Source organism: Hipposideros armiger, unplaced genomic scaffold (assembly GCF_001890085.2).
Source record: "Hipposideros armiger isolate ML-2016 unplaced genomic scaffold, ASM189008v1 scaffold_324, whole genome shotgun sequence".
NCBI lineage: Eukaryota > Metazoa > Chordata > Mammalia > Chiroptera > Hipposideridae > Hipposideros > Hipposideros armiger.
The window spans coordinates 1701511-1729254 of record NW_017731674.1 but is presented as its reverse complement, the minus strand read 5'-3'; the positions used below and the strand labels follow the sequence as shown (position 1 = coordinate 1729254).

The 27744-nt window shown below is 57.7% G+C and overlaps 1 protein-coding gene across 3 annotated transcripts in view; it reads left to right on the top strand.

Annotated features, from left to right (window-relative positions):
- Positions 1-19801: 19801 nt before the first annotated feature.
- LOC109392316 (carboxyl-terminal PDZ ligand of neuronal nitric oxide synthase protein-like) overlaps positions 19802-27744 on the top strand; it is a 98514-nt gene continuing 90571 nt past the window's right edge. For all 3 annotated transcript variants that reach the window (XM_019660689.1, XM_019660687.1, XM_019660686.1), the window contains exon 1: positions 19802-19869. In XM_019660689.1, coding sequence (XP_019516234.1) covers positions 19855-19869 — 15 coding nt within the window. In that variant the 5' untranslated portion in view covers positions 19802-19854. The remainder of the gene's footprint in view (positions 19870-27744) is intronic.

The window sequence follows — 27744 nt, the reverse complement described above, 5'->3', positions numbered from 1 at the left end:
TCATAGTGGGCGCTACCTCTAGACATGGCGGTGGCCTATCCTATGGCACAGGATGTTGCTCTCACCGCTGCCACCAGTGCAGACTTGCCGTGTGTTAGACGTGGCTGCAAATGAGCTCCAGTATTTAAACATGATGAGTTTAATTCCCGCACAATCCCTGTAGCAGGCGCCTTCGGATCTTACTAGCTGTGTGACCTTGGATGAGATGAACTCCTTCCCAAGGTCACAGCACGGGTGAGGAGCGGCGCCGATCGGATTGGAAGCAGGCGTGTGTGACGCCAGGACCTGCGCTGTCCCCACGCCACCCGACTTGGTCGCCTTCACTCAGGTAACGTGTTTACTGAGTGCTGACGGCACCAGGCACTTTCCAGGCTCCGGGGTGCGGCGTGAGTGGCACAGATGCTCCCCTGTGCTGGGACAGCTACTGCCAGCGGGGCGAGGCGGCCGTGGAAACTAGAGGTCCTCTTCCCTTGCCTCCGGGCTCCATTGCTTCGCCTCGGACAGACAGGTTGGCGGGATCAGCCCTGTGCTGTCTGCAGGGCCTGTCCAGCTGTCGGGCCCCTCGGGGCTGTTCCAAGGGCTGCACACCGTCCAGCACACAGCTGGACCGGGGACGTTGGGGAAGACGGCCGCCCAGCCGGTCAGTGACACTTTGTTGGTAGTGTGACGAAGCTGTCCCTTCTGCAAGAGGCACGTGTGTGTTTTCCTCCCATGCCCCCTTCCCCAATTAAAGTGTTTGGCCTCAGAGCTTTGTGCCTGAGCCACAGACTGGCCGTGTGGGCGTGCCGCGCCCATGAGGACAGAAGGCCACGCCTCTGCCGTATGTCATTTACTTCCCCAGAAACAGCCCCACATGGGAGTCGCGGTGGTCTCCAGTGAGACGTGTGGACTCAGACCAGAGACGCCTCCCGATGGTTACGTGTTCCCTCCACCCTGTGGCCCCGGGGCCCATGCTGCTCCCATCTTGGCTGCGTCTCAGAACAGGCCTCTCAGTGGGGGCGTCTGGTTGGGGGTGGTGGGGACAGGGCTCTGTGAAGGAGGCCAGCTGACAGGGTCAGAGGTGGGGGTGCCAGACTGGGCGAGGGAAGCTGGCGCCGTTGCTCGGCCGCAGTGGGGGGGACCTGGAGGTCAGCAGCGGCGGCTGTGCTCATGTTGGGTCCGGTAGGGGAGGCACAGTTGCGGGAATGTGACTGAGGCACTGGGGACAAGTCCAGCCTGACGTGGTGGGCAGGACACCTGTGCACAAGCCGACGGAAGTGTCTGGGGGCCCAGCGGAGCCCCGCCAGCCCACAGAGGGGTGTGGTGCGGCTCCCAGGCTGCTGGGAGCCTCCTGTCCTGTTTGTCCTCACCCCAGGAGCACCCGCCCAGGTGGGAGAATTTAAAATGTTTTTTATTACGCTAACGCTAATGTCATCATAGAGCGTTTGAAAAGCCAGGACAACACACAGGAAAAGCTAACAGTCAGTGGGAGACGATTTTCAGCGGTGGGTGGTCTGTACGTTTCCGGTCAGCATCTGTGGTTAGCCCTCCGTCACGACACCGTCACCTGCTTAGCTGGAGTGTCGGCCTGGGTTCCACCTGAGAAACAGGCCAGCAGGAAGGAGACAGGGACACGAGGAGGTTTAGTGTGAGGACCTGGCTTTGGTGACGGTGGGGGCTGTCAAGCATTTGGGGGGCCTGCTGCTGTGCCGGGACGCTGGCACAGACTGAGGCAGGACGCCCGCCTGGGGAGTCCCAGCTGTGTCCTCAGCCCTGTCCCACACATGGTCCAGGCCCGGATCCCTCACCTGAGGTCGAGCGATTGCAGGTTTTTGTCACAATCCAAAACACCTTCACAGGCATTGACTGAATGGCCGGGGCCGGCAGCCTGGCCACGCTGACATAGAAAAAATTAGCGTCACACCTGGTAATCCATCCTCTGAGGAGTTGGGTGCGTCACCGCCGTGGTGGCCTAACCCCTCCTCCTACACCTCCGTGTTCAACGTGCTGACAGGAGACCCACGGGCCTCGTCACCGTCAGTGTGGACTCGCTCTGTCCTGATGCACTTCTGCGTAGGTCGTCTCTCGGGCACCCGTGGTCTGTACAGGGCTAAGTTAGAAGCCCTGGCAGGGACGGGTGGTGTTTTCTGTTGCACTTGTCTGTCTGTCTGTCTGACCGCCGGGTCTGAATCCATGCTGCGGTGTCGTAAGTGGCCTGGGTGAGCGGCGATGGCAGCCGATGACTTAGGTCTAGGCCCCAGAAGGGCAGGCTGCTGTTACAGCTCCTCACGGAAGAGCAAACAACTCGGTGTTTTGTTCGTTTGCTTCTGTTCATCCAAAGCCATTTTCCAGAGCCCACTGTGGGCTGGAGGTGGTCCCGGGACCGAGGACGCAGCCACGGAGCTCTTGCCGTCACCTGGCATTTATCCTGGCTGCAGGGTGAGACGCAGGCCACATTTTCTGTTTTTCTAAATGTGCCTAATCCCAGCGCTTCTTATTAATAAGGGGCCCCCACACCCGGGGGAAAGACTGCCTTTTTCATGCACCTCATCTCCGTGCACACCTGGGGATGTGTACCTTACTATTTGGCTCGGCCTTTTGGGACATAGTCATCCAGTTGAGTTGTTACTTGTTTCAGTTCACTCAGCAAGCTAGTCTCCTGTGGTTTCATCCTATTCGTGAAATATTCATTCCTTGTACATATTTACAAAAAGTTCATCATCCCAGAATGAAATATTCAATGTCATTTTAAATATTGATCATTTTCTTCACCATTACCCAATATCCCTGAATGGAAACTCCTCAAAAGACATTTGTATTCCAAACTGAAGTTTATTTGTGACCTTGTTTCTTTGAAAGGGAATCTGCTATTTGAAAAGGAATTTAACTGATAGAATGTAACATGAGTTGTACGAATGGTAAACATTTGTTCTACATTCATCTCCTATTTCCCTTTATTAGTAAAAGACATTGGTTTAAACTGAGGAATTCGGGGGCCCTGGGCCCTGCCGGCTCATTAGTTGGGTGGAGGCTGTTCAATCACTTAGCGGGTCCGGTGAAGCCCCGGGCCCTCTTTCCCAGTCTCGGGATTCTTCTCTGTCCCTGTAGCCTGGCTGACTTTTCCCGTTACCCGCACACAGGGGTTCACGGGGACTCGCAGGTGCCACGCACACCAAGTTTGTGGGGTTCCTGTCGCCCGGTGCCGGGGCGCCCCGGGTGGCCCGCTGGGCTTCTCTGTGCTCTCTCTTTCTCAGGGTGTGCATGCTTCAGTGTCAGCTGCTGCGTGCCCCCCAGCCTCTGTGAGCTCGCCTTCCTCAGGAGTCTGTCCCCTCGTCTGGCCGTGGTCACACGTGCCTGTGATAACTGTGTCCTCTGGGTCTCCTCCCCCTAATTGAGTAAACGGGGCTCCTTTTCTCAGGGGCCAGTATTGCTCAGCGGCCCACGGAGCAGGCTCCCCAGTGTGCTCGGCGTCCTGTCATGGCCACACATGCTCCCTGGGCCTTCCTGCCACTACGTCCTGGCTCGGTGTTCCTGCCTGGAGTGTCTTCTCTTCCCACGTAGATATCGATTTATCCCACTGTCTCAGCTCAGATGCCACGTCCGCCGAAGCTGGCCCTGACCTCTGCTTTGCTAGAAAACCGTGCAGTCCTCGCCGAGCCTCCGCACTCAGGCTGGGGGGTGGTGACGCCATTTCAGTCACCTGCTCTGTCTCTTGGCGAGCCTGGGTATTTTGTATTTGATGGAATGTCTGATGCTTGTTCTATGCCAGGTGCCAGGTGTGGGATACAGGAGGCCTTTGGTCTTGGGGGAGCTGGATACAGGGAGATGCCCAGAGGTTAGCAAATAACCTCATTGACTTGCTGCTGATTTTGTGACAAGTGACAGGGGATGCAGGGCCTAAGGGGAGCCCGGGACAGATAGCAGGGTCTTCGTTATATTTGCTGTTGAGGAAGGTGGGCCAGAGACAGGTAAGTCTGTGACTTCCATGGTGATGGATGGACTAGTAAACAGGTGACCCAAGGTGCCATGTCATTGCAGGGGCGTTTCCCTGGAGGTTGGACGGAATCCAGTGACCTGACTTAGCTGCCGCCCACGCTTGGCAGAGCCGCCCTTTTTGGGTCTCGTGGGCGATTCCTGGGCTCCAGGGTTAGCCGGTGGCATCTCTGTTTGATTGTAATGAAGGTAAAGAGAGGCAAAAAGCAGCAGGCAGGGAGTCAGGCCCTGGGCTGTGATGCTTTGGGCGCTTTTCTCCAATCCTCAGGCTTGTCACCTGAGAAACAGGTAACAGTGTTGTCGGCTTGTATCGTCGGATTACTACCAGGATCAAATGAGATAACGTGAGCAAACACTTCGGAAGCTGCCAGCTGCACAGGTTTGGTGGCAGTGGCACTGCATGTCCCAGACATGCTGCCCCCAGGGTGTGCATGGCAAGCTTGGCCGAAACCTTCTGCCCCGGGAGGGGTTGTGGGATGTTCCGAGGCAGAGTCCCAGGGGGCGGGGGCATGGGCACGTTCTCAGCCAGGCACTGGGGGTGCTGCATCAGACACCCTCCTTGCGGCAGGACGTGGTGGTCACATGCGCCCCCAAACACAGGAGTCCGTGGGGCGCTCGTGGTGGGAGACTGACTCCTGGGGAGATGAGGGGAGGGGGATGCAAAGGGACTGTGTGAAGTCAGGTCAGAGGGGGGGTGACCTTCGTAGAGAGAAGACGTTAGGACAGAACGTAGGTCCCTCCCTGAGCCTCAGGTGTAGTGGGATGGGGACCTGCGTTGGACAGTCACCCGAGGAGGCGAGGCCCAGGGGAGGGGGTGACCATGACTCCCATAATGACACTTAATTGTTGCTCAGCTTCCTCTCGGCTCCTTAAAGCAGGGTGGGAAGTCCTGGTCGCAGATCCTGACGGTGACACTGTGGGAGCCTGGAGCCTCCCAGCCCGCGGTCCCCACGCCAAGTCCTTCGGGCTGTGGCTCTGATGGCCTCCCAGGTCCCGGAGCCCGTCCGTCCCCAGCGCACAGACCTGCTTCCCGAAAGCCCAGCTGTCTTCTTGCCAAGGTTCCTGCTTCCCGAAACATGCCCGGTTTTCTGTTTGCTCCGGCTGTTCTCTCAGCCGCAGGCTTTGTCCTCTTTTCCTTTGTGGCTCCTTAACTTGGCACCTACTGGAAACTTCGGCATCAACAGGAGCTAGCGATGGGCGTTGACAGGGTATCAGGGGTCACGTGTTGGCCAAGATTTCGGGGTCCATTGCTGCAGTTCCGCCTGAGTTCCTTCTCCAGCATCCATGTACCTAGAATCTTCTCTGGCTGTGAGCGTTCTGTGTCCGCTTACTTTGTCTGGGTCTTTGATGTTTGAACGTAGACCTTCGGAACTGAATTCTTTTTTTTTTTTTAAAGATTTTTATTGGGGAATTAGGGTTGGGGGATGGGAACATTATTGGGGAATTGGGGGAGGGGAATAGACAAGTTGCTGTCCTTTTGTTCTTCATTCTAGTTGTGGAGGACGTTGCTTCACTGGCACAAGTTGGCACCATCATTGGGCTCTTCCCGGGCGAGGCAGATCAGTCGCCGGCTTCTGGACGGCCGCTCACAGCGGCTGCTGGCCGCTCACGCTGGCTGCTGGCTACACACGGTAGCCCATGGCAACCCACCTGCCGTCACCGGCAACTCACGGAAGCCCAGCTCCAGGTTGAGCTGTTGTTCAGCATATCTTAGCTGTAGAGGGCAGTGTCACTGGCCCTCATATGTGGGATCCGAACCGGGGCCCCCTGGCGTCCCAAGCCAGCTCTTAACTAACATGCCACTTGGCCGGCCCGGAACTGATTTCTAACAGCAAGGGTGAGACATGGTTTCATGAGGGGCCCTGCACGTGGTCACCGTTCTGCCCTGCACAGCAGACTCGTCAGCCTCCCGAACGCTGTGCCACGTTTTTGCCCGCAGTTACCCTGTGTCTATCCCACCTGTTCTCAACAGAGCCAAGGCCAGTGGGCTTCCTGCCACTTGGTCACCAGTAGGCCTGACCCTGGAGACCGCGTACAGTCTTCTCTAAAAGCCCATGCTCGGGTCGGACAGTCCTGCTGGTTCACGGCTCTGAAAGTGATCTTTTACAGAAACCAGACTGCAGCCATCTCCCCTTTTGTAATCGGGCCACAGCATGAATTACTGATTCTTACTCTTCTATCTCCTTTGTGGGCTAGATCAACCCACTCGGCTTTAGCTCTTGGCTGGCTTATATTAACATTCTGCTGTGACATTGGGTGGCCTTTAGCACTTTATTGGACTGTCGTATAAAACACCACCGAAAAATGCGTTGGAACTGGTGCCGGTTGCCTTAACCTGGTTGCCTCTGCTGAGAAGTCCTAGCTAGATGTTTCTCAGCGCTTCCTTAATTGCAGTGTGGTTAATTCCTCTCTTCTACAGGAAGCCAAGGTATTTATAGACTGTTGTTATTATTTTTGTGGCCGGCAGAAGTAAGTGGCACTCAGCAAGCGCCAAGACCCTAGCATCGGATCTGGTTCCTGCCCCCTGTACGATCTGAGATGAGCTGGCCGGGCTGGGGGAAGGAAGACAAGACATTTTCACAAAACTGTACCTATTCTAAAAGGGAAGAAAATGAATTCAGTTCAAAAGGGCACCTTAGGAATTCAATTAAATGGGATAAAACAGATGACAGCCATCAAGACAGCATTTATGCTCAATTACACAGCTGAGGAGTGAGTCATGGCAAGCAAAGAAAAAGCGGACGGATAACGGATCTCAGCGCAAACGCGGTAGAGGTGTGAGGGGTGAGGGTAAAATGTGGAGATGCAGCCGGTCACAGGTCGCAGGAAGGTTACCGGCTTCCCGAGTCCCGTCCTCAGCCCACCCCCGCCCTGACTGGCGGCATCCGATGACCTTCCAAGGCCGGCCCCTCCCCCTCTCCGATGTCCCCTCATCCTGTCCCTGGCCTCTATGCTCTGGTCCTGGTCCTTCTTACCTCCCGCTGGTCTCGCGTCCATCAGTCCACCTCACTTGTCCTCAGTCCTTCATCCATGAGGCTGCCTGACAAGCCTGACCAGAGCGTGCTGCGCAAAACCCTTAGATCTGGGCGTGAGCTGTCTGTGGGCCGTGCTGACCCTCTGTCTGTGTCCCCTCATGTTCTGTGTCCTCCGAACACCACTGGCTGTGCCGGCCGACTCAGGAGCGTGTCCCTCTTGCTTCCTTCCCAGGCCTTGTTGAGGTGCGTGCCTGTTGGTGACATGTGCTGTTGGCTCCTAGGTGACAGGTGTGTCTTCTGATTTTTAATCTCGGTGGCCATGGCTGCTGGCTGAGCGATGGACCGGCAGGGTTGTCAGGCTGCAAGCCCCCTGAGGACAGCGTGCTCGCTGAGTATCTGCAAAGGTGTTTGACTTTCATCTACAGCAAGGGGGAGACAGGGTTGTGGGAAGATGCGTGTCCTCATTCGGGAATGTTTCCAGCACTGGAGCCAGAGCAGCTGGTGCGATCGCCCTGAATTGTGGATATGAGCTCGGTGGGGGACCACCTGTTCCGTCTGAAGAACTGGCACTTACTTTGGACTCGGAGAAGCAGAAACCTTGTCCATCTCCCAAGGGGACGGGCAGGTCTGTGCAGGGAGCTGGCAGAGACACGTGTACTTTGTAGCTTGTCAATTACCGTCGCCATCTGGGGACCTGCCTGACAGCAGGAGGGTGGCAGCAACTTCTGACCTCTGGAAACTCAGGGAGGGCAACAGTGACAGACGGGCAGGCCTGCTTTCTAGAACCCCAAGGGCCTCATCCTGTGTGAACTTTGTGCATTTGGGGGGGCTGCATGCCATTTGATTTGCACGTGTTACTTAAGTTTGTCTCCGAAATGTAACATCATAACTTGGCTTTCTCTTGAAGTGGGAACTCTAAACATTTTTTTTAAAAATGCGTTAAAAAACAGTTGGATATCGAGCCCCCTGTGTGTGTCTGACTGTCGTTACAGGTTATGTAGGGTTGTGAGGAGGCGACTTAGGCACGGCCTACAGCCCAGCGTCCCGAGACGATCTGATGAAAGCTGTTAGATGACAAGTGGGGACCTTCCTACAGCCCCAGCTAGTGCGGTGGCAATGGTGCCGCAGGCGCCAGGGGGAGACTACCAGGCAGTGTGGTGCACACCACACCGCGGCATCCTGGGGGGGGAACGGGGCCCAGCAGTAAGTCCAGGGGCCGAGTCTGTGTGCCCAGCAAGCTGGTGGCCATCCTCGGGGTTTATAGGTCCTGGTGCTATTTGGTGGGAACTCCAGCTAATGCAGCACATACACTCTGTGCACCCGCCGTCTTTCCCTCGAAGCCGAGCGTCTTTGTTTATCGTCTCACATGTTCCTGTGGGTCAGTTTCAGGAGCAGCTTGGGGGTGGCCTTGCTCACAGCCTCTGGGAGATTGAGGTCAGGATGCTGGCGGGGCTGCCGCCGCCTGGAGTCTCGCTGGGGCCGGAGGGACCAGCTCCAGGATGACTCCATGGAGTCACCGCTGGAAGCTGGACCTGCCTGTAGTGGCTGGTGTCCCACCACATGGCGCTTGGCACCCCCAGAGCAGCGACCTGCGAGCCAGCGGGGGAGGGAAGGAGGGTGGGTAGCAGCTGTGACGTCTTCAAAACCTCGCTGCAGGGTTCCCACTGTGTCGTTGCCACACAGGTCAGCCTGGTCACGGTTGGAGGGGCCTGCACAGGGCATGACCCCAGCAGGCGAGTCGCGGGCCACGTGGAGGCTGGCTGCCACAGCCCCGTGTGGGACAGGGCTGCTCCCAGGCTGTCACTTGGGACCCAGACCTTTTCTGGGGTCTCGATTCCACCCCCTCCCCAGGGCCCCTGTTCATTGGCGACGAGAAAGGCAGCAAGGATTTCCTGTGGGGTCTCTCACAGCAGGTGTGGCTGGTGGACGTCACTTCTGTTCACATCCATTGGCCGGAACTCACAGGGTGTCACGAGGGAGGTGGACAGTGGCGGCAGCTGGTCAGGCGGACACGGGCATTGGCATTGTGGGCCCTGCCCGTCTCACCAAGTCTCACAGACCTGTGGTGAAGGCGGTCATTCCGGAAGGAAAAGCACTGGCCAGCAGCCGGCTGTGCCGGTGGCAGCGGGTCAGCGTCCCCTCGCATCCACCACGCGGGCGGCAGGGCAGCAGGGCCAGGTGGGCTGGGAAACGGCGTGTCTGACACTCCTGTGACTTCCCAGCTCTTCACAGCACAGCGTCCACCTTCCACGTGGTGACGGTGCCGCTCTGGTCCGCACATGTCGTCCTGCTGACCTTCCACACCACACCCACCACTTAGATTCGTGTCCATTTGGCAGATGAGGACACTGACGCTCAGCGAGGGTCCTGAACTCTCCCGAGACCCCACAGCCTGTGGCGATACTGAAATTTAGACCCTTTCCACCCCATCCACTGCCCCTGAGCCCCCAGAGGCGCCGGCAGGGCTCCCAGTCCGGGGATGCTTCTCTGTGACAGACTTGGCCACGGCCTCCTGAGAACTGCCTCTGTCCCTCTCCAGGAGGCAGGTGGTGTTCCAGAACCATCCCCAGCTAGTCACAGTGCCCTGCGCGCTGCGCCCACGTGTCCCCTGTCGCAGCAGGCACGCTGCACTGCGCCCACGCGTCCCCTGTCACAGCAGGCACACCACGCCGCGCCCACGCGTCCCCTGTCGCAGCAGGCACACCACGCCGTGCCCACGCGTCCCCTGTCGCAGCAGGCACACCACGCCGCGCCCACGCGTCCCCCGTCGCAGCAGGCACACCACGCCGTGCCCACGCGTCCCGTCGCAGCAGGCACACCATACCGTGCCCACACGTCCCCTGTCGCAGGCACCTCGCGCTCCTGCAGGGCTTTTTAGTTTTTCAGCATAAGTTCGTGTGGACCACTGGCGCGAGCCTGGCAGACCCCTAAGATGGCAGGAAGAACAGGTGTCCTTACGCCCGGGAGGCTGAAGCCCAGAGCGGCCAGCGAGCCATCCTGGTGGGCAGTGGGCAGTGGCTGCGTGGTTTTCCTTTGGTTTGGTTTGTAAATGTGGGAGCGTGGCCCAAGGGGATAAGGCTCTGTGGTGCTGGGTGGGGTCACAGTTCTTGGAATCTGTACAGAAATACACACATTGCTATTCGCGTGTGGTTATTAATAATTGCATCGTGCTCTTGAGCCGCACTTTGTCCGTTTGGCCCCCGTCCATCCTGGGCAGACGACGGGGGAAGAGGCTGGCGTGGCTGCATGCCCGTTTTCAGGGGGCTTCCCTGAAACCCTCGGGCTGGGGCTGAGCCCAGCACCCCGCCTGCCTGGGAGACACCCCAGGGGCCGGCCTTGCTCTCCCAGCACCTGGTCTTTCCCACAGCTGTGAGCGAGGCTGTGCTGGGCTGCCCGGGTGCCGGCACCTGCAGCCCCCGCGTGGGTCAGGAGTGTTCCCTGGGGAGACCACTCAGGGTGGAGGGAGGGGACCACCAGGCAACCAGCCAGGGTGGGGTTCGCCCAGGATGGGGGGTTCCCAGCACGCGGACCTCTCAGGACAGCACGAGGTGCCCGGGCAGCCGGGCATCCTGACCACTTCTAACGATGCGTCTGGGCGGCCTTCAGGCCCCAGCTCCTGCCCCAGCTTCCTGAACCCGTGGGGCCGCACGGCTACGGCAGGTGCGCGGCTGGCAGAGGCGGCTCCTCACGGGGGGCCCTGGCTCAGGACGTGCTGCTGCGTTTCTCCCAGTGGCTGCCCCTTGGCCCCTCCTGGCTTCAGCCGCATCCTCCCTGTAGTGCTGTCAGTAGAGCTGGGAGTACAAACAGCTTATGGGTTTTAATAGGGATCGCACTGACTCTGAGGTCAATTTGGGGAGCATTGCCATCTTAACTGTGTCTTTCGAACAACGAACATGGGAAGTCTTTCCATTGATTTGTCTTCTTGAATTTCTTTCAACGATGATTCGTAACTTTCGTGTGCACCTTATACTTCTTTTGTTCGATTCCTAAGCGTTTTATTCTTTTTGAGCATTACAGTATGTTGTTATCGTAAGTGGAGTTGTTTCCTTAATTTCATTTTGAATTCGTTCATTGGCTCTGATCGGTCTCTTTCTTCTTTTTGGTGGATTCCTCAGATTGCCTACGTACAAGATCACTGCTGCTGTTCCAGTCCGGGTGCCTTTTTATTTCCTTTCTTGCCTAACTGCTCTGCTAGGACTTCCGGGTCAGTGCTGAGTAGAAGTGAGGACAGCAGGTGGCCTTGGTGCTGCCCGGGGGTCGGGAAAGTGGCAGCCTCACGCCAGTAGGACCTGCCGGCCCTGGGTGTGTCCTGGATGGCCCGCCCGCGGGGGGCGCCCCTGCCATCCCAGCTTGCTGAGTGTGTCTGTTATGGAGGGGCGCTGGATTCTGTCACACGTTGCACCTGGGTCTGCTGGGGTGATCGTGGGCTCTGTCCTTTATTCTACGAGTGCGTGTATCCCGTTGATTCTCACACGTTGGACCAACCTCGCAGCAACCTTGGGATAAACCCCACTTGGTCCTTGTGCCGCTTCCTGTTCCTGTAACGCAGGACTTGCCTCGCTTGTGCTTTTCCTGAGGACTTGGGGGCGTGTGGAGGGAGGGCAGCTGCTGGTGAAGGCAGGCGCACCTGTCACACACTGCCACCACTCGGGCTGCTAACGGCTAGGAAGCATTGGAAACCCACCCCCAAATCTTCCGAGGGGCTCCAAGGGCACGGGGTAGACCAGAGCCATTTCTCCAGGCGTCAGTGCCAAGCTGAGCGTACGCACTAGGTGATGTAAGTAATGGTTATTCTGAATTCTGAGGAAATACAGTGAATCATCGTCCAGAGCCTTGATTGCCAGGCCAGAGTATAATGTATTTTAGGAAGATTTATAGTCAGGAAAGTTTATAATATTGGAAAGTTTGGTATTTGACCCTCCGTCGGGCGCAGTGCAAAAGTTACGAGTTCGGGGGCAGTGCATCTACTAGATGCGTGTATGACATTTATTTATTTAAACTGAAAATGAATGAAAATAACATGTAAGCATGCTTATTATTTATTCATAATTAAATTTTAATTTGCCACAAAGTAAAAACAATATGTTTATTACATAAATTCAGTATAAAAATCAACAGAAATTCAAAACAAAACTAAAACAAAATTTGTCATTTAATAAAATAATAAAAACTAATCTGATTGCTCTCATCAGCTTCATGGCCATCGGATTTCGAGTTCAAACAATGTTCACAAATCATTGTTGCATGTTCTAAGCATAAAATTTGTTTGCAAAGTTTACAGAAGTATTTGAAACATCGTTGTCTTTTGTTTCCTGCTCAAGGTGCACCCCGTTTCCTTTTGTTTGATGAAGTGGTGGCCTCAGGTTCTTCTGCTTGAACTTTGACAGCAGGTGTAGTAAACTTCTGCAACTTGTGTTGGAGAAGTGAAGGAATTCCCCTAATTTTTGCGGCTGTTTGGTTCATATGTTTGGCTACCAATTCCCTACTCAACTGTTTCAAAAATAAACGTCTTTTTTTTTAACTTCACTTCCATTCTGTAGGTATAGCACCTGTGCATTAATGCCACTTATATTTTATCTTTCCCAATAAAATATTCATCTATTTCTTTGTTACCACTTTCTTGATCACTTGCTGAAGGACTTTCTTGCTCAGTGTCAGAATTTTGGTCTCCTTCTTTAACTTGACCTTCACCAACTGTGTCACTTTTGTCTTCAAATTCAAGTTTATTTTCATCATTATCAAACTCCATCGACATCTGTAGCAATATCCCCTCATCTTTCAGGTCATCTGGATTATAAAATCTTTGAGGTTGAGCCATTTTAGAACATAGAACCTACAACGGAAAAATATTACCCTAAATAGGTGCAATGAATTTATCAGATTAATTAGAAAATAAAATACCTAATTACTAAGTTTCAATAATAAACTTATACTTACAATCTCTTTCTGGAATGTCTGAACGGATAGTACTATACAAAAAAATCTGTTGAGAAAATATAAGAAACATCTCGAATAGGCACAGTGAATCTGTGAGATTAAAGACGCCGCTATGAAATCCGTCTTTATTGTACTAAGTCAGACACGACTGGCGATAGGTGACGGTGGAGGGGGAAGACACGGAAGCGATGAGTCACGATACTTAACTGTTAGATATGTGAAAATTTGCGTGCAATGAATCTGTGAGATCAGTTGTGCCCGACGGAGGGTTAAATGGGGCCCATGCCAGTCGTCTGGGAACTTGACTGCGTTGTGGGGTTTCCTTCAGCGGCGACGCTGACGAGTGGCTAAGCACCGGACGAGACCCTTCACCCCCACCCCACCCCTGGAAGGCTTCTCCTGGTCACAGCTCATGCAGTCAGGAGGGAGTGTGACAGGTATTTACCTGAAACGGAGCCCATCCCCTGAGGTTCTGGGAGCAGGTCACAGCCACTCCCAGCTAGGGTTGTGGGTGGGGTTCGTCCGCTGTCTGTGTGGCCTTGTCACTGTGACACTCTCTGCTCCAGGCGGCCACCCCTCCCCTCCTCCTTCCTGTTGAAGGACTAACCCTTGCCCCTGCCCCCGCTTGGCTGCGTGGCAGTTCGCATCCCCTCGCCTCGTGCAGGTTACCTGGTTGTCCCACAGGCGATGGCTTCATTATGTGTAGCTCTGGTCAGTGTCCCTCGTGGCCTCTCACCGAGCCCTGGGCTCCCCCTTCGCTGGGTTTTTCCCGGGAGGAGCAGCCTGCTGGCCACACCAGCATCCCCGACGGGCAGGGAGGCGCTCCCTGCCAGGATGTGGCCGTGACCTCTGCCCCTGTGATGCCTGCCAAAGGTCCCACCCCGGGCTGAGGCGTTCATTGGTGCCAGAGCGGACGGTAGAGAGGAGGGAATGGTGTCTGCCTTCCTGCTGTCTCTCCAGGTCCTCACAGTCAAGGGCAGTGGCCAGGCCCACCGTCCATGCTTTGGGGGCGGCCTGTGCACGTGCTCCAGGGCTGACCAGGGCTCCTATGTCTCCTCATAGGCGCTCAGGGCATCGGCGTAAAGACAAGTCACCATGAGTACCTGGCACCCGCCCTTAGCGCCGAGGAGAGGAGCCGGTAGGGCGCTGCGGCCTTATCAGATGGCCTTCAAGGAGCACTTCCTCTTTGGAGGGGCCGGGGAGGAAGAAACAGTGTCTCCTTGCTTAGACTACAGATAAATGGAGATGGGTGTGCAGCTGCTTTCCAAGCATTTGGGAAGCTTTTCTGGTGCGTGTGTGTGTGGCATGTGTGAGTGTGTGTGTGGCATGTGTGAGCGTGTGAGTGTGTGTGTGTAGAGAGGAGTGGGGCAGCTGGGGTAAGGACACTGCTAAATGTCACAGGGCCCTCCCGCGTCCCCACGGCCCCTCCCGCACCCCTCAGCCACGGGCCCCAGGGGGCCTCAGGGGTGAGCAGTGGGGGTCCGGCCAGCGTTTTCCCTCCCCCTCCCCCAGGGCACTTAGCAGAAGGTCACTGGCCAAATGTGTGGCCTGGAATCTGGGCCGTGGTGGCCGCTGCGTTAATGCTGCTTGTTGGATGCTAAATGAGACGAGAGCATTGGCCCAGGTCACGGTCCCGCCCAGAGGGCAGCTCCACTGTGCCCGGGGGCGGTTTCTGCAGGAAGACCTCGCGTCCAGGCACCGGCGCTGGCCTGCGGTGGGGACGGCCTCGGGCCCAGTTCTGCCGGGCACCGGCTGTGTCCTGGCGCAGGTCCCTGAGCCTCGGTGGTGCCGTCGTCCTCATTTGATGGGCACTGTGCCCAGCCCTGTTCTGAGGGCTGAGAGGACGGGAGGGAGCAGGGCCAGGTCCCAGCCCTCAGGGGGCCCCTTCTGCGGGGCAGGCAGGTGGTGACATGCCAGAGAGGAAAACGTAGTGCAGACCCCGAATGCTGGGAGGGGGACCACCAGGGCGGCTGAGAAGGCACCTTCAGGTGGCTCAGAGTGGGGAGCACTTAGCAAGCCCTGGCAGGGGGGTGACGGCCCCACTGCTCCTCTGCTGAAGCGTGAGGGCTCTGTTCCCGTGGCCTCTGGGTCTGCCTCTGGGGGTGGGCAGCTGCCCCTCTGCGGGCCTGGGCAGGTGGACAGTGGGGGCTCCCCTGTGTCAGCCTGCTGTGGGGGTTTCTGCTTCACTGTCACGTTCCTTGGCTGCCCAGCCCCTGGTGTCGGCTCCCCAGGCTGGCTGAGTGAGCCACTCGAGCGCCAGCCAACTGGGGGGAGGTGGGGGGCACACTGGGCACACTGGGCAAACGCGCGTCCCATCGGCTGCAGCCCCGTGTTTCGGGCTGACTCCCTGCCGGCCTCTGCCCGCCTGGCTCCCTCTCCAGTGCCTTCAGAGTTTTTATCATTTCAGTTAATAGCCGTTGTCTCTCAGAGCCGTGTTAGGGCCACGGAAAACCAGGTGAGGACACGGCCCCTCAGGGTCTCCTCCCAGCGGCCCGTCATTGGCCTGTTGCCCAGTGTGGTGCGTTTGTCACCAGGGAGCCCGAATCGACACACCGTTGTTAACTGAGGGCCACAGTCCATGTCCCAGGCCACTCTTGGTGGCGTCCCCACCTGCACAGGTATTTTCCTATCTCCCAGACTTCACGCTGGCTGTGTGACGGAGGCCGCATCTCCTGACATGGTTTGTCCGACTTCCTCAGAAGCATTTAGTTTTGATTCATACGTAAGCTTTTCCCTGGTCTCTGGAAGCGTGACAGAAGCCCTGTACGTAAAGGGACTTCCCTGGGAGGCCATGGCAGGAGGTCTGACGGGCCGATGGCTGCAGATGGTCAGGCTGTCGTCTTGCTGCTTGCGTGTTGTGGAGACGCCATGGTTCTGTTTCTCGCTGTCGTCAGGAGTTAAGGTCTGGAAACCAGGGTGGAGCAGGCGAGTAGAGAACCCGCGTGAGGAACTGGGGGCACCGGGGCCGGGGCTGTCCAGAAACTCACCGCAGTGCCCGGAGTCCGTCGGGAACTTCCTGGCTGTGAACTCCTCTTATCTGGAAGACGGAGCCACAGATAAAACTGACCAGACAGTCTCATGTCTGACTGCCCAGCACAGCCGCTCCGTGCGTCTGGCTCTGCTTTCTAGGCGCTGATGAAAAAGCGGCAGGCCTGGCAGCTGAAACTGCCTCCCTGCCCCCAAGCCCTGTGTGGATGTTCACATGTCACAGCAGGGACCCTGCAGGGGGCTGAAGCCTCCCAAGTTCTTAGGAATAAAACCACAGGCGGTGACAAGTGCACCACGGGAGGGTGGCTATGCGGGCAGCTCTGGGAAAGCAGGAACTGCAGGAGGGCTGTCAGGGCGTCTGGCCTGGGTCTCGGCAGGTGGCTGGGTGAGCCAGGTGAGCTTGGAGCCACTCAGGACGATGGGGGAAGTGGTGGCTGTGTGGCCGGGTCACAGGCAGGACCCAGCACTGAGGCCTCGTGCCCCTCCTCAGAGCGGGGCCTGTCCCACGAGCCCTTGGGGTGGACGTGTGTTCAGTCGTGGAGGAGTGCAGGCAGCCAGGTGTGTGCTGAGGGTCTCCTGTGCCTGGACCTGTACGAGGCCCAGTCACCCACGGAAGGATGCGTCACGTGGGCGCACCGGAGGGAGTTTCAGCATCTCACCTTCCCTGGGGGCAGTGGGGGCAGTAGAGGTGAGGCAGAGAGCTGCAGGGTCCCGCACGCTGGAGGACTGCAGAGAGGGGTGAGGAGCTGCCCTCCGGGCACAGGGAGGGGACTGCTGTGTCCCAGGGCCTCCTGCCTGATGGAGAGGCCGCTGGGCCGAGCTGCAGCTGGTAGGCCGCTGCGCTGGGGGCTTTGTCCTCTCCAGAGCGCTGAGGGCAAGCACGGCAGGGTCTTAGGAGAGGGGCTCACACTGGAAAGGGGTCCCCTGGACTCCTGGGGAGGCTGGTTTAGAGCGGGCCTGGGGTGGAGGGGAGATGGCACGATCGTCATGTGGAAGTGGGTCCCCCCACTCCCCCAGGCACCGAGCCGGAGCCCAGCCAGGGGCCTGCAGAGGAGGCAGAAAGGGGTCACCGGCCCGGGCATCAGCCGTTGCAGGCAGGGCGCTGGCTTTGCCTGGTCCCTGTAGGAGATGACAGAAGCCCAACAGGTGGACGATGTTCAGGACTGCGAGTGCGAGGTGCATCCCACACTCGCGTGACCAGCAGCGTCGTGGGTGAAGGGCCACCGTGCAGCCTCTGGCTCTGGGCTCAGACTGTCTGATGCTTTGTCTGGCTCAAAATGGAGCCTCAAGATGGACTGAAGCTAGTTGTGCAGGTGGTAATGGTTAGTTATTGAGATGCTCTTGTGGTAGGTTAGACGTGTACCCATGGCGTGTGCGCGCACACACACACACACACACACACACACACACACACACACGCACGCACACACCCGCTGTGCCGTCTGGCCGGGCCCTGAGCAGCGGGCTTTCCCGCCCTGCCCGCTTCCCGGCACTGGTCTACTTTCTGACTTGTGCCGTCGGTGTGGAGGGTCGGCGCTGGGCTGGGACATGCAGGCCTGAGCCACACTCTGTGCTCCCGTGAGTGTCTTTGAAGGATCCTAAGGTACCAGTGCAGTGCCTCTGGGTCACCTGCTGCAGACGCTGTCACAGGGGCAGGCTGTGACTTCCTCCCCATGACTGGGAAGGAGGATGCGAGTGAGTGTGTGGGTGGCCGTGTGCGTGTTCTGTGTGTGTGTGTGGGGGTGAGTCACACGTGCACTGCGTGTGTGTGCGTGTGTGTGTGTGTGTGTGTGTGAGAGAGAGAGAGAGAGAGAGAGAGAGAGAGAGAAAGAGATTTTCTTGTGTGTGTATGTGTCGGTATTAGCATATCTGGACACAGGAAATGTCTTTGGAAAACTTTTAAAAATGTTTTTGTGTGTGTGTGTGTGTGTGCGTGCGTGTATGTGTGTGTGTGTGTGTGAAGGCACAGCTGATGGAGAGGCGGCCCTGCAGGGTGCAGACGCTGGGCGTCCTCAGTTGGCCTCTTTCCCATACAGGGTGCGGCTGTCTTGTCAGGACACTTGTCCAAAGCCAGGCTGCCTCTCCTCTCCTCCATGTTGCTTCTGCCCCCCGCACCCCATGTTTGCTGACTGCTTGGGGGGTCTCAGTCCAGCAGTGCTTTTCCTGAGGACAGAGAGCCCCGCTAGGCAGAGGTGGCAGGAGGGGCGGGTCCGGTCTGCGTGGTTGGGGGATCTCCTGGGAGCAGGCCCTTCCAGGGAGGCAGGGATCATGTGAGAGGGCTGTCCAGCCCCCAGGCTCACCTGTCACAGTGACCTTGCTCGGTCGTGAGGTCCTGGCGCGCACATGATGTCCGAGGGGCTGTGAGCCAAGTCGGTCCCGCCTGCACAGGTTCAGGGCAGCAGCCTTCGGCGAGCAGCGTCCAGGGACAGGCGCTGCAGGGCCCTGGGGTTGGGCCATCACGGACCGGCCTCGCGTCATTGCTGGCTGTGCAGACCCCTGACATGTTGACACCCTGCAGCGCTCAGGGAGAAGTTCCGGCCACAGTTCAGTCCGACCGCACTCTTAGATCTACCCGTAGGAGCTTCGTTTACCTAAGCGAGTCCCCAGGTCTTTATCGGCAGGCACGCCGCCCTGGTGGGGCTCCTGGTTGGGCCCGGATTCCAGCAGCTCAGAAGCACGCCCCTCCGTGTGTTGGTGGAAACTGTGGATCGATACTGGAGGACTCCTTGTGCACTGTGTAGGTTTTGAAACCCTGCTCACTGGGGCCAGTCCTGGTCCAGGTTTCAGGGAGAACCTGCTATTCCCATGAAGCCCAGGAAACGGACTTCCTGCAGATGGCTGCCCTCTTCTCAGCCCCCATCAGTGCAGCTCTCGCGTGGGTGCTCTGGGGCGCTGAGGCTCAGGGCTGCCCCTGTGGGATGGGGTAGCATAGCTGAGACCTCAGCATGTGCTCACCGCACGGGGTGGCCCCCGCGTGTCTTGTTCCATCCCGCTGAGGGGCAAGATCTAGAGATTATCTAGACTTTTGACCAGCAACCCCACGGCAGGAACGCAGCTGCTTGGAGGAGGCGGGCTGTACGCGTGACACGGTGCGTGTCCATCAGTGGGGGGCCACCGTGGCACGTGACAGAGCTGGGGGCATGGCAAAAAGGTGCCCATGCTGTCCTTAAAGTAAAGGCCAGGCTGTGACAATGTGAGTTCTGTGGGCCTTTCCACGTGACCGAAGTCCCGCGGTGCGTCTGTGAAAGTGTGTGTCCCGCAGCGTGCAGAGACGGAGCTCACACTGGGACAGTCGCTTTGTCCCCCTGCTCTGCGTGTTCTCACGTTATCTGAATAGTGTGCAGTGAGGAAGTACTGATACATTGAACATTAACCTGCTGCTGTTTGGTTTTTAAAATAAAAATATAATCAGGTTAAAATTTTTTATAAATTATAATTAGTCCATTTCTTTTGTCCAGTTAGGAACTCCTTCAAGTGTGTGAGTTCCCTCTAATATCTAGGGCTAAATCAATGAACTGTTGTTAATTAAAAGATTTTTTCCTTTTTTTGGGGAGTGCTTTAATATGTGCAAAGCACATTTGTGTAAGAGTCTCATGCCCCATCTCACGTGATCTTTACTGAAGCCCCGCTTTCCAGATGAGGGGCAGGGTCCTGCAGGGAAGGGGTGGGGGTGGGGGTGGGGGTGGCCGCCCCCCGCCTGCTGGCCGCGCCTCTGCCTCCGAACCCACAGAGCGGAAGCAGCAACTCCTCCTTTAGTTGGTTTTTACAAATAAGGTTAGAAACGGGCCCCAACAAGATGCCCTTGGCCCTTGGTCTTCCCGCCTGTGAAACGGGGAGGGGACCCGGGTGACCCCCAAGGCCCGGCGGCGCCTGCACCCTGAGCGGGGACCCTCGCAGCTCTGACCAGTCTCTGCTTCCCTCGCAGTACGTCGGGAGCCTGGACGTGCCGCGGCCCAACAGCAGAGTGGAGATCGTGGCTGCCATGCGTCGGATCCGGGTGAGTGCTGGTGGGCGTGGGGCTGCGTGGGTGTGGGGCAGAGTGGGCGTGAGGCTGCATGGGGTTGGGGGCTGTGAGGGATCAGGGGTTGCGTGGGCGTGGAGCTGTGTGGGGTCAGGGGCTGTGTGGGCGTGGGGCAGCGTGGGCGTGGGGCAGCATGGGATGGGGCAGCGTGGGGACAGGGGCTGCGTGGGCATGGGGCAGCGTGGGCGTGGGGCAGCGTGGGCCCGGGATGCAGGCTCTGGGCTCCGCCCGCTCACCGCTGCTGCTCGGAGCTGGTGTTGACCTTGAATGCGGCGAAGGTCGACGTGGGTGCGGCGGCTGCAGGTCCTCGCCCTGCGCCCGGAGCGCGTGTGCACAGGACGGAGAGGCGTCTTTGTGTGGAAGGACTTTAGTGAGAAAGGTTAGGCAGCTGGCGCCGGTCGACAAGACGGTAAAGGCTGTGAAGCCGTTTACTGTGGTGTGTCCGGGATGGACTTGGGTTTTAGGAGCAACCGTGGGATTTCCACAGGTTTTCTCCAGCCGGGGAAGCGCTCGCTGGCTCTTCCGCCGCGCGGGGCGCTGTTCCGTCCCGCCCACTGCTTCCCCTGCGGAGGGGCTGCCCCGCGTGTGCGTTTGGGGGTCCGGGGGGTCAGGCGGCCGGCGAGGAGGTCGTGTGGCTGCGGCTGGGCGAGGCAGTGGCGGGCGGTGCAGAGCGAAGCCCTGGAGAAGCTGCAATCGCCATCTCGGGTGGGGGTGTGGGGGGACCCTGCCTGCCCTCCGCCTCCTGTTCATCGTCCCCTGTCCCTGTTCACGTGGGTCCTCTAGTCACGTCACGTAGAATGTCTTTTAAAATGCTCGTTATCTGTCGGGAATAACTTCGTCCCCTGAACTCTGCTTCCGGTCACACCCCCCCGACCCTCCCCCCTCTGACAAGCACCCTTGTGACGCCCGTGGGCGCCCCTGGTGATCGGGGTAACCTTCCCGTTTGGAGTCTTCATCACAGCGGCTGAGGCGGCAGATGCAGGGTCCAGGGATGGGACGTGGACGTCTGTGGGGCCGTTATCCTGCCAACCCACCCGCCTCACTTGTTGTCTGCCAACAAGGATCTGCTGAGTGGTGGGGCCCCGACCAAACCAGCCGCGGGTTCAGACCTGGCCGGCCCCCCCATGCTGGCTGCTGGGTACTGGGTTCACTCACATCATCCCCGACCCGGCCATGACCCAGGCGAGGGGATACCCAGCAGCACTGGACGGTGTCCTGCTCCTTGTCCCACAGGGACCCAAAGGTCTGTGCAGAGGCCAGCTGGCAGAGGAACAGGAGAGATGGTGCAGGAACAGCTGGCTGAGTTCGGAGAGGTTCCCCGTGCGCCTCAGCTGGCCCCACGCCGGGGCTGGTGTGCGAGTGGGTGACTCCAGCAGCCACATATTCGGCGTGATTTGCATGTCCTTTGTTCCCAGACACTAACAGTCCCTGGCAGTGCACGTGTGGCCTCCTCGGGAAGGAGCCGTGTGTGGTCAGCAGAGCTCTGACCGTGGACGGATGACAGTGGGCTCGAGTCCCGTCCTTGACTTGATGCGTAACCTTGGGGAGGCGCCTGACCGCCGTTCACCTCCTCGTTTGTTAGAGGGAGAGGCGAGCCTTCTTGTTCGGTCTCTGGTGCCATGTCGAGTCCGGAACGATGCCTGAAAAACACCTGGTAACCGCAAAGGGCCTTTTGTGTTGTTAGTGTCACGTTTATCCCTTCCTTTGGTTTTCATAGCGTTTCCTAAACGCAGAGCAATGCCCTGAGCTGCCCCGTCCAGCTCCTCTCCGCCAGCGTCCCTCGCAGCTGTCAGTGCAAACCACACTTCCGTGGGGAGCCCCCACCAGGCCCATCTGTCCTCTCCAGGGTCTTGTGCCCCTCCCCCTGGGTAGAGTTTGTCACAGCTCCCTGCCTGGCGTCTGGTGGGGCCACTGCGTGCAGTAGGCTCTTGTAGAGCGACAGAAAATTAATCTTAATTGATGTCCATGTGCGCACAAGGCATTGAAACCCGGGAGGCCCCACCGATGGGGTGTGGGGAAGAGGGCTGTGCCGGGAAGTCAGGCCTGACCTGCACCTTTGCGAAGGACGCAGTGGGGTGCCCGGTGGCTCCGGTGGGCAGGGCAGCTGTTGTCCCATCTCCCTCACCTTTGGAACTTGCTCCTGGAAGGGATGTCTCTGGGGGCAAGGGGAGGCATCTTGCTGGGCCTGCAGTGCCGGAAAGGGGCTGGAGACCGGATTTCCGGCTGCCAAAGCACGGGGGGCAGACCCCTGCAGCAGAGGTGGGGTGTGGCTGCTTGGAGGTACCTGCCCTCCGCTGTGGCTCCTGTGGCCGTGGGCTGCCTGACTGGGTTCCTGGCCACACCGCCGACGGCTCCCACAACGGGGTCAGTGTGGGGTCCGTTTCCCACGGCATGCTGGTTGATTCCTCAAGGGCGGCCGCTCAGCATTGGTGTTGGCCAGTGGCCTTGAGCGATGGGCTGGTGACCAGGACAGGCCACGTTCTCCTCTCCCACAGCCCCTGTCTGGTACTGCCAACTCTTCCAGAAATTTCTCTCAAGAAAAGACAAATATGAAATGGCCCTGGATGATCTTGGGAGAACTACAGGGACTGGATGGCCTGGTGGCTTTGCGGGCAGCACTGCAGTGGTGAGTGCCTCCCGTGTCCCCACAGGCATTCGGCGACTGCACAAAGTCCCTTCCGACACAGCCATGTACTTTACCTCCTCTGAGGCTCTGTGCAGGCGTCACCTCGTCACTTTATCTAAGTCTGTCCCTAAGTGGTCCCCTCGGCATCATTTGCTCCTTTGTCATCAGCTGCTCCCCTTCTCTTCCTGAGTCGGCGAGTCTCCCTGCGAACAGCCTGGGTTGTGACACGAGCCTCTCGCTGTGGCCTCACGGTCCTGTTTCCTCTCGTGCCGGAAACATGGTGGCTTAAAGCTGCAGTTTATTATTTTACAGCTCGGGAGGTCAGAGTGTGACATGGGGCTAAAATCAAGGGATCAGCAAGGCTGCTTTCCCTCCCGGCCTCCGGGGAGCGTCTGAGCCCCCACTTCTCCAGCTTCTCGAGGCCTCAATTTCTGGGCCGTTGTCCTCCTCCCAGCCGTGGTGACAGCAGCTGACTTCAGCTCTGGCTCTCCTGTCCCCACGGTCCGATGAGCCAGGACCTTCCCCCATCTCAAGGTCCTCAGCTTACTCACACCTTCAGAGTCCCTTTTGTCACATAAGTAGCATGTTCACAGGTTTTGGCAAGGCCATCACCATGAGCCATTACTCTCTGTCCACAGTGGATCACAATGAGTTCAGATCCTGTCCCTCTGCTGGACCAGCGACCTTGGACAAGTCCCTGCCCACCCCCCAGCCTCTGTGTAACCACTGGCCAGGCTGGGACGTCTTCTCGGCAGGTGTATGTTTCAGGTGCACGCGAGTGCTGGGCCAGGCGCCCTGCACTCTCTAAGGAGTGTGCACCGGGCAGGGCAGCGGGCTCAGAAAACCGTAAACGTTTGCAACGAGAGACGTCACCTTCGTGCACCACTTACATCCGCTCGCTTTTAGGGAGACGTCTTACCGCGCCGTTCACGCTCGGGTACAGGTAACAGTAAGGAAGCACCTTACCACGCTGCAGCGATTCATGCTCAGGTGCGGGCACCGCGTCGAACGGGGCTGCCCAGCCAGTCTGGCCCCTCGCACAGCCTACTGGATGCTGCGGGTCTCTCTGAGACCAACAGTGCTCACCTATCACAGCAGGTGTGAAGCAGGCCGGCTCGCTGCTGTCGCGCTCACCAGCCTCTGGGGACCCGTTTGCTCACGTCCCTGCCTTTGGAACAGGTTGCACTGAGCGGCCACTCCTTGTTATGGTGACGTTTATGGACTAAGACAGCGGTTCTCAACTTGGGGGTCGAATGACCCTTTCACAGGGGTTGCCTAAGACCATCGGAAAACAAAAAGATATTTACATTACGATTCATAACAGTAGCAAAATTATAGTTATAGAGTATCAACGAAAATAATTTTATGGTTGGGGGTCACCACAACACGAGGAACTGTATTAAGGGGTCGCGGCGTTAGGAAGGTTGAGAACCGCTAGACTAAGACATATAAGTACGTAACAGAATATGTATCATTTTAACCGTCTGTGAGGACAAGCCAGTGGCCAGAAGGCCACCCTCCCTGCTCTGGGCCCCTCACCAGCTGACACCCCAAACATTTTCATCATCCTCAGCATGAGCCTATCCACAGTAACTGCCCCCATGCCGCCTTCTGTCTGCGAGTTTGCCTGTTCTCGGTTCCTTACCTCAGTGCGATCTCATACGTGTTTGTTCTGTGTCTGGCTTATTTCAGTGAGCGTGATGTTTTACAGAACCGTCCATATTGGGGTGTGTATCAAGTTTCATTCCTTTTTATGGCTGGCTAGTCTTCTGTGACGTCCTGCACCCAGCTCACTCTGCAGGTGTGTGGCTTTTCCCTTTGTGACCAAAGTGGCATATTACAGGCAGGGACGCATTTACAGCCGTGGGATGAAGCGCCGTCAGCATCCGCTGAGGCCCAGGTGCCCGGAGGGAGCCTGGGCGCCAGCCGAAGGGCCGGCCGGTCGTCACTTACATAGCGCGCGTCAGCTGTACGTCAGTTTTCATGTCCGTTGTCATCTAATCTTAGTGTCCAGTAACCCCCTGTTTTCAGATAAGGGTCACTGACTTGCTCAAACTGATGCAGTTTTTCTGTCTGCGGTAATAACCAGCCTTGAGCACAGCTGGTGCTGTGTGCCATGTTACCACATCCTGCTCTGGGCACAGGGCATCGTGTGACTTGATCCATGTGGTGTGATTGTCACCCCATTTCTCAGATGAGGAAACTGAGGCATAGACAGGTAAAGTAACTTGGCCTGGTCACAGAGCTGGTAAGCGGGACCTGGGGTTCAGCCCAGAGCTCGCGGCTGGGACAGCGCCCAGGCAGGACTGTGGTCTGTTTGCTCCCGGCTTGGAGACCCCCGAGAACTCGCCGACGGCACCCAGGCAGCGGCATCCATGTTCCCGAGTGTTCCTCACTCCAGTCTGGGAACGCTGCCAGATACTGCACAGCACTCGGTGTCAGGAAGGCCGTCACTTGATTTTCATAAACTTCGTGTAGAGCTTGAGGCTGGTGTATCTTGTGTGACACCCCATTTGGATGCCCCAAAGGTACCTTAAGTTCAGTGTGTCAAGACCTGATTCATCATTTCCGCGGCCACTTCCTTGTTCTGAACCCTCGGCCTGTGTTTTTCTCCTCGTGCCTCCTTGTCTCACGGAAGGGCCCCGTGTCCGCAGGAACATACGCTGAGGCCTCAGGGTGCCTTCGGCGTGTCTCTCTCAGCAGCTCCACGTCAGTCACCTCACTCATTTTGCTCCAGGGTATTTCTCAGGTGTGTGTGTCCCCATCCCTAACTGGGGAGGTCCGTGTCACCTGCACAGCAGCCCTGCAGACTGCAGCTGCGCCCTCGGCTTGTCCCCCTGACCCCCGCCCCCCAAAGCTGCTGCCTGGCTCGTGTGTCTGAGGGCGTCTGTAGGAGCGTCCGGCTTCGGGCCATTGTGGGATGGTTCGTCACCTCCAGGCTGGAGCCTGAGCTCTGGGCAAGGCACGTGGGGTTCCATGTCTCAGTGCCCTGCACATGTCCTGGGCCCCCCCTATGCCTGGGAAACACCCCCTTCTCACTGTGGCCCAAGCCTCTGTCCCCGGCTAGCCTCATGAGCCTTTGGGCTTTCTTCCCTTCTAGAAACTTCCCTCTAGAGGCCTGTTTTGCATTTACCCTAATATCAGTGATGATAATAGATGGAAGCGAGGCTTGGAGCCTCCGAACACTGCCTTTGTAGGATGATGTAGGAAACTGCTGTTCCTTATTGAACAGGAAAGGGGCTGAGGCCATGAGGGTGGGGTCATGTCTGGCTCTGCTCAGGCCTGAGGGCCTAGACCAGGCCTACTTTGGGTCGGGTTGTTGCCACCCGGCGTGCAGCTCACCGCCCAAAGATTCACTCCCACTTGGAACGTGGGGCTGGGCAGCCTTCTAAGCATGGACTTTGAGGGCAAAATACGCAGTGGGCTCTGCCGGCCAGGTTCCTGAAGGAAGGACGGATGGGACGGCCAAGCAGGATGCAGGTGTCAGCTCCAGGCCGGGCTCGGCCCTTCCTGCCTGGGACCCGCCGAGCCAGGGCCCCCTTGCCCTTTGTCCTCAGCACCCGCTGCCTTCTGACCCCACCTTCCCCAACCCCCCGCCCTGGTTTCTCTTTTACAGAAATCCTTTCTTTAAATTTGATTAGATTTCAGTGTTGGCTTGCACATCTGGTCTTCGTTTAGCAGGATGACACTTAGTTTAAGTAAGAGTTTGGCTGCCTTTAAACTAAACAACTGTGCCCTGCTGAGGGGACCAGGAGGGCGTCGGTAGCCAGATTGTTTATTGAAAGAGATCGTACTGATTTATGATTTTCACTTAGATCCATTCCCAGACACCCCTGCATTAAATGCACAGCTGGCACTCAGCTAAGAACGCAGCACCCTCACTCCTGCACACAGCGTCGTGGACGCACGTCGCATGGGTCCCTCCGACCTCACAGAGCGGGGGCCCCTCCTGTCCACCCGGTCACTGCCCCTGGGCAGCGTGAGGCCTGTCACACATCTGCTCTAAAACCTTCAGTGACTCCCCACTGCCTGGGAATGAAATATGCAGTTCTTGGGGGGCTGGCAGGGGCCTCCCCAGCCTGGCTTCTCTGTGCCTGCCGTTTTCCATCATTGCACAATTCTACCGCCAAACCGAGTTTCTTCCTCTTTTTTTTTTTTTTAAGAAGAATAAACTTTTTAAAAGAAGTTTAGATTGACCGAATTGTCGTTGAGGCAGTGCGGAGAGCTGTGTTCACTGCCCCCCCCACCCCCGCCGCCCCATCTTCCGACCTCTGACATCGGTGAGGTACGTTTATGGCAGTTGATGAGCTAGGTTGATATGTTCTTGTTAACTAAAGCCCACACTTCACACAGAGCTTAGCTTTTCCTAAGGCCCCTTGGCCGTTCCCGGGTCCCGTCTAACACACCGGGTGACACGTGTCAGCACGCCTCCGCCGGCTCCCCTTCCTGTGCCAGCTTCCCAGAGGACCTTACCATTCTGACGAATCTTGTAGACGGTCCCTCAGGTGCGAAATGCTGGCTGCTTCTCTCCTGCACAGAGTGGGACTGTGTTTCGCAGAGGATGAGCAGACAGGTGAAGCGCCCTTCTCAGCATATCACGTCAGGGTCCAGACCATCCATGTGCCTGACGTGTTGGTGCTGACCTGGAGTACGTGACGTGATGTGGGGTAGCGTGTGCAGAGCTGATCTTTCTCCTTCTGTCCTGTCCTCTTGGGAAGACGGGCACACTGTGTGGCCGTACGATTCGGGGTCGAAGGAAACACAAAACCTTACGCATGAAAATCCTGGAACGTGCGTGCGCACCACCTCTGTCCTCCGGAGTCAGATTTTACTTCTGAACCTTGGCTGACACCTCCTATCACCTCTCCCAGGAGACCCGAGGTTCCCAGCTGTCCCCACGCCCCCAGGAGCGGCCCCAATGGCAAGAGCGAAATGGTGAGCTGCTGCCTGAGGCCAGAAAAGCAGTCGTGCTTCCTCCTCCTCCCTTCAGAGTTGTGTTGCTACCTGTTTATTTATGTATCTATTTCCAAACAGTAGCCCTTGTAATTACGGCATCAAGATAGGGCAGGCCCGCTGGGGAGGGTCTGTGTCCAGCACCGTTTGGGCAAGGCCTCGGGGAGCCACAGTGAGGCTGCGGTCTGGCTGGGACCCTGCCACCCTGCACGTCTTGGGCGCTTGGCTCTGTCTGAGATGAGGGCACCGTCCCCACAGGCGAGCTTAAAGCC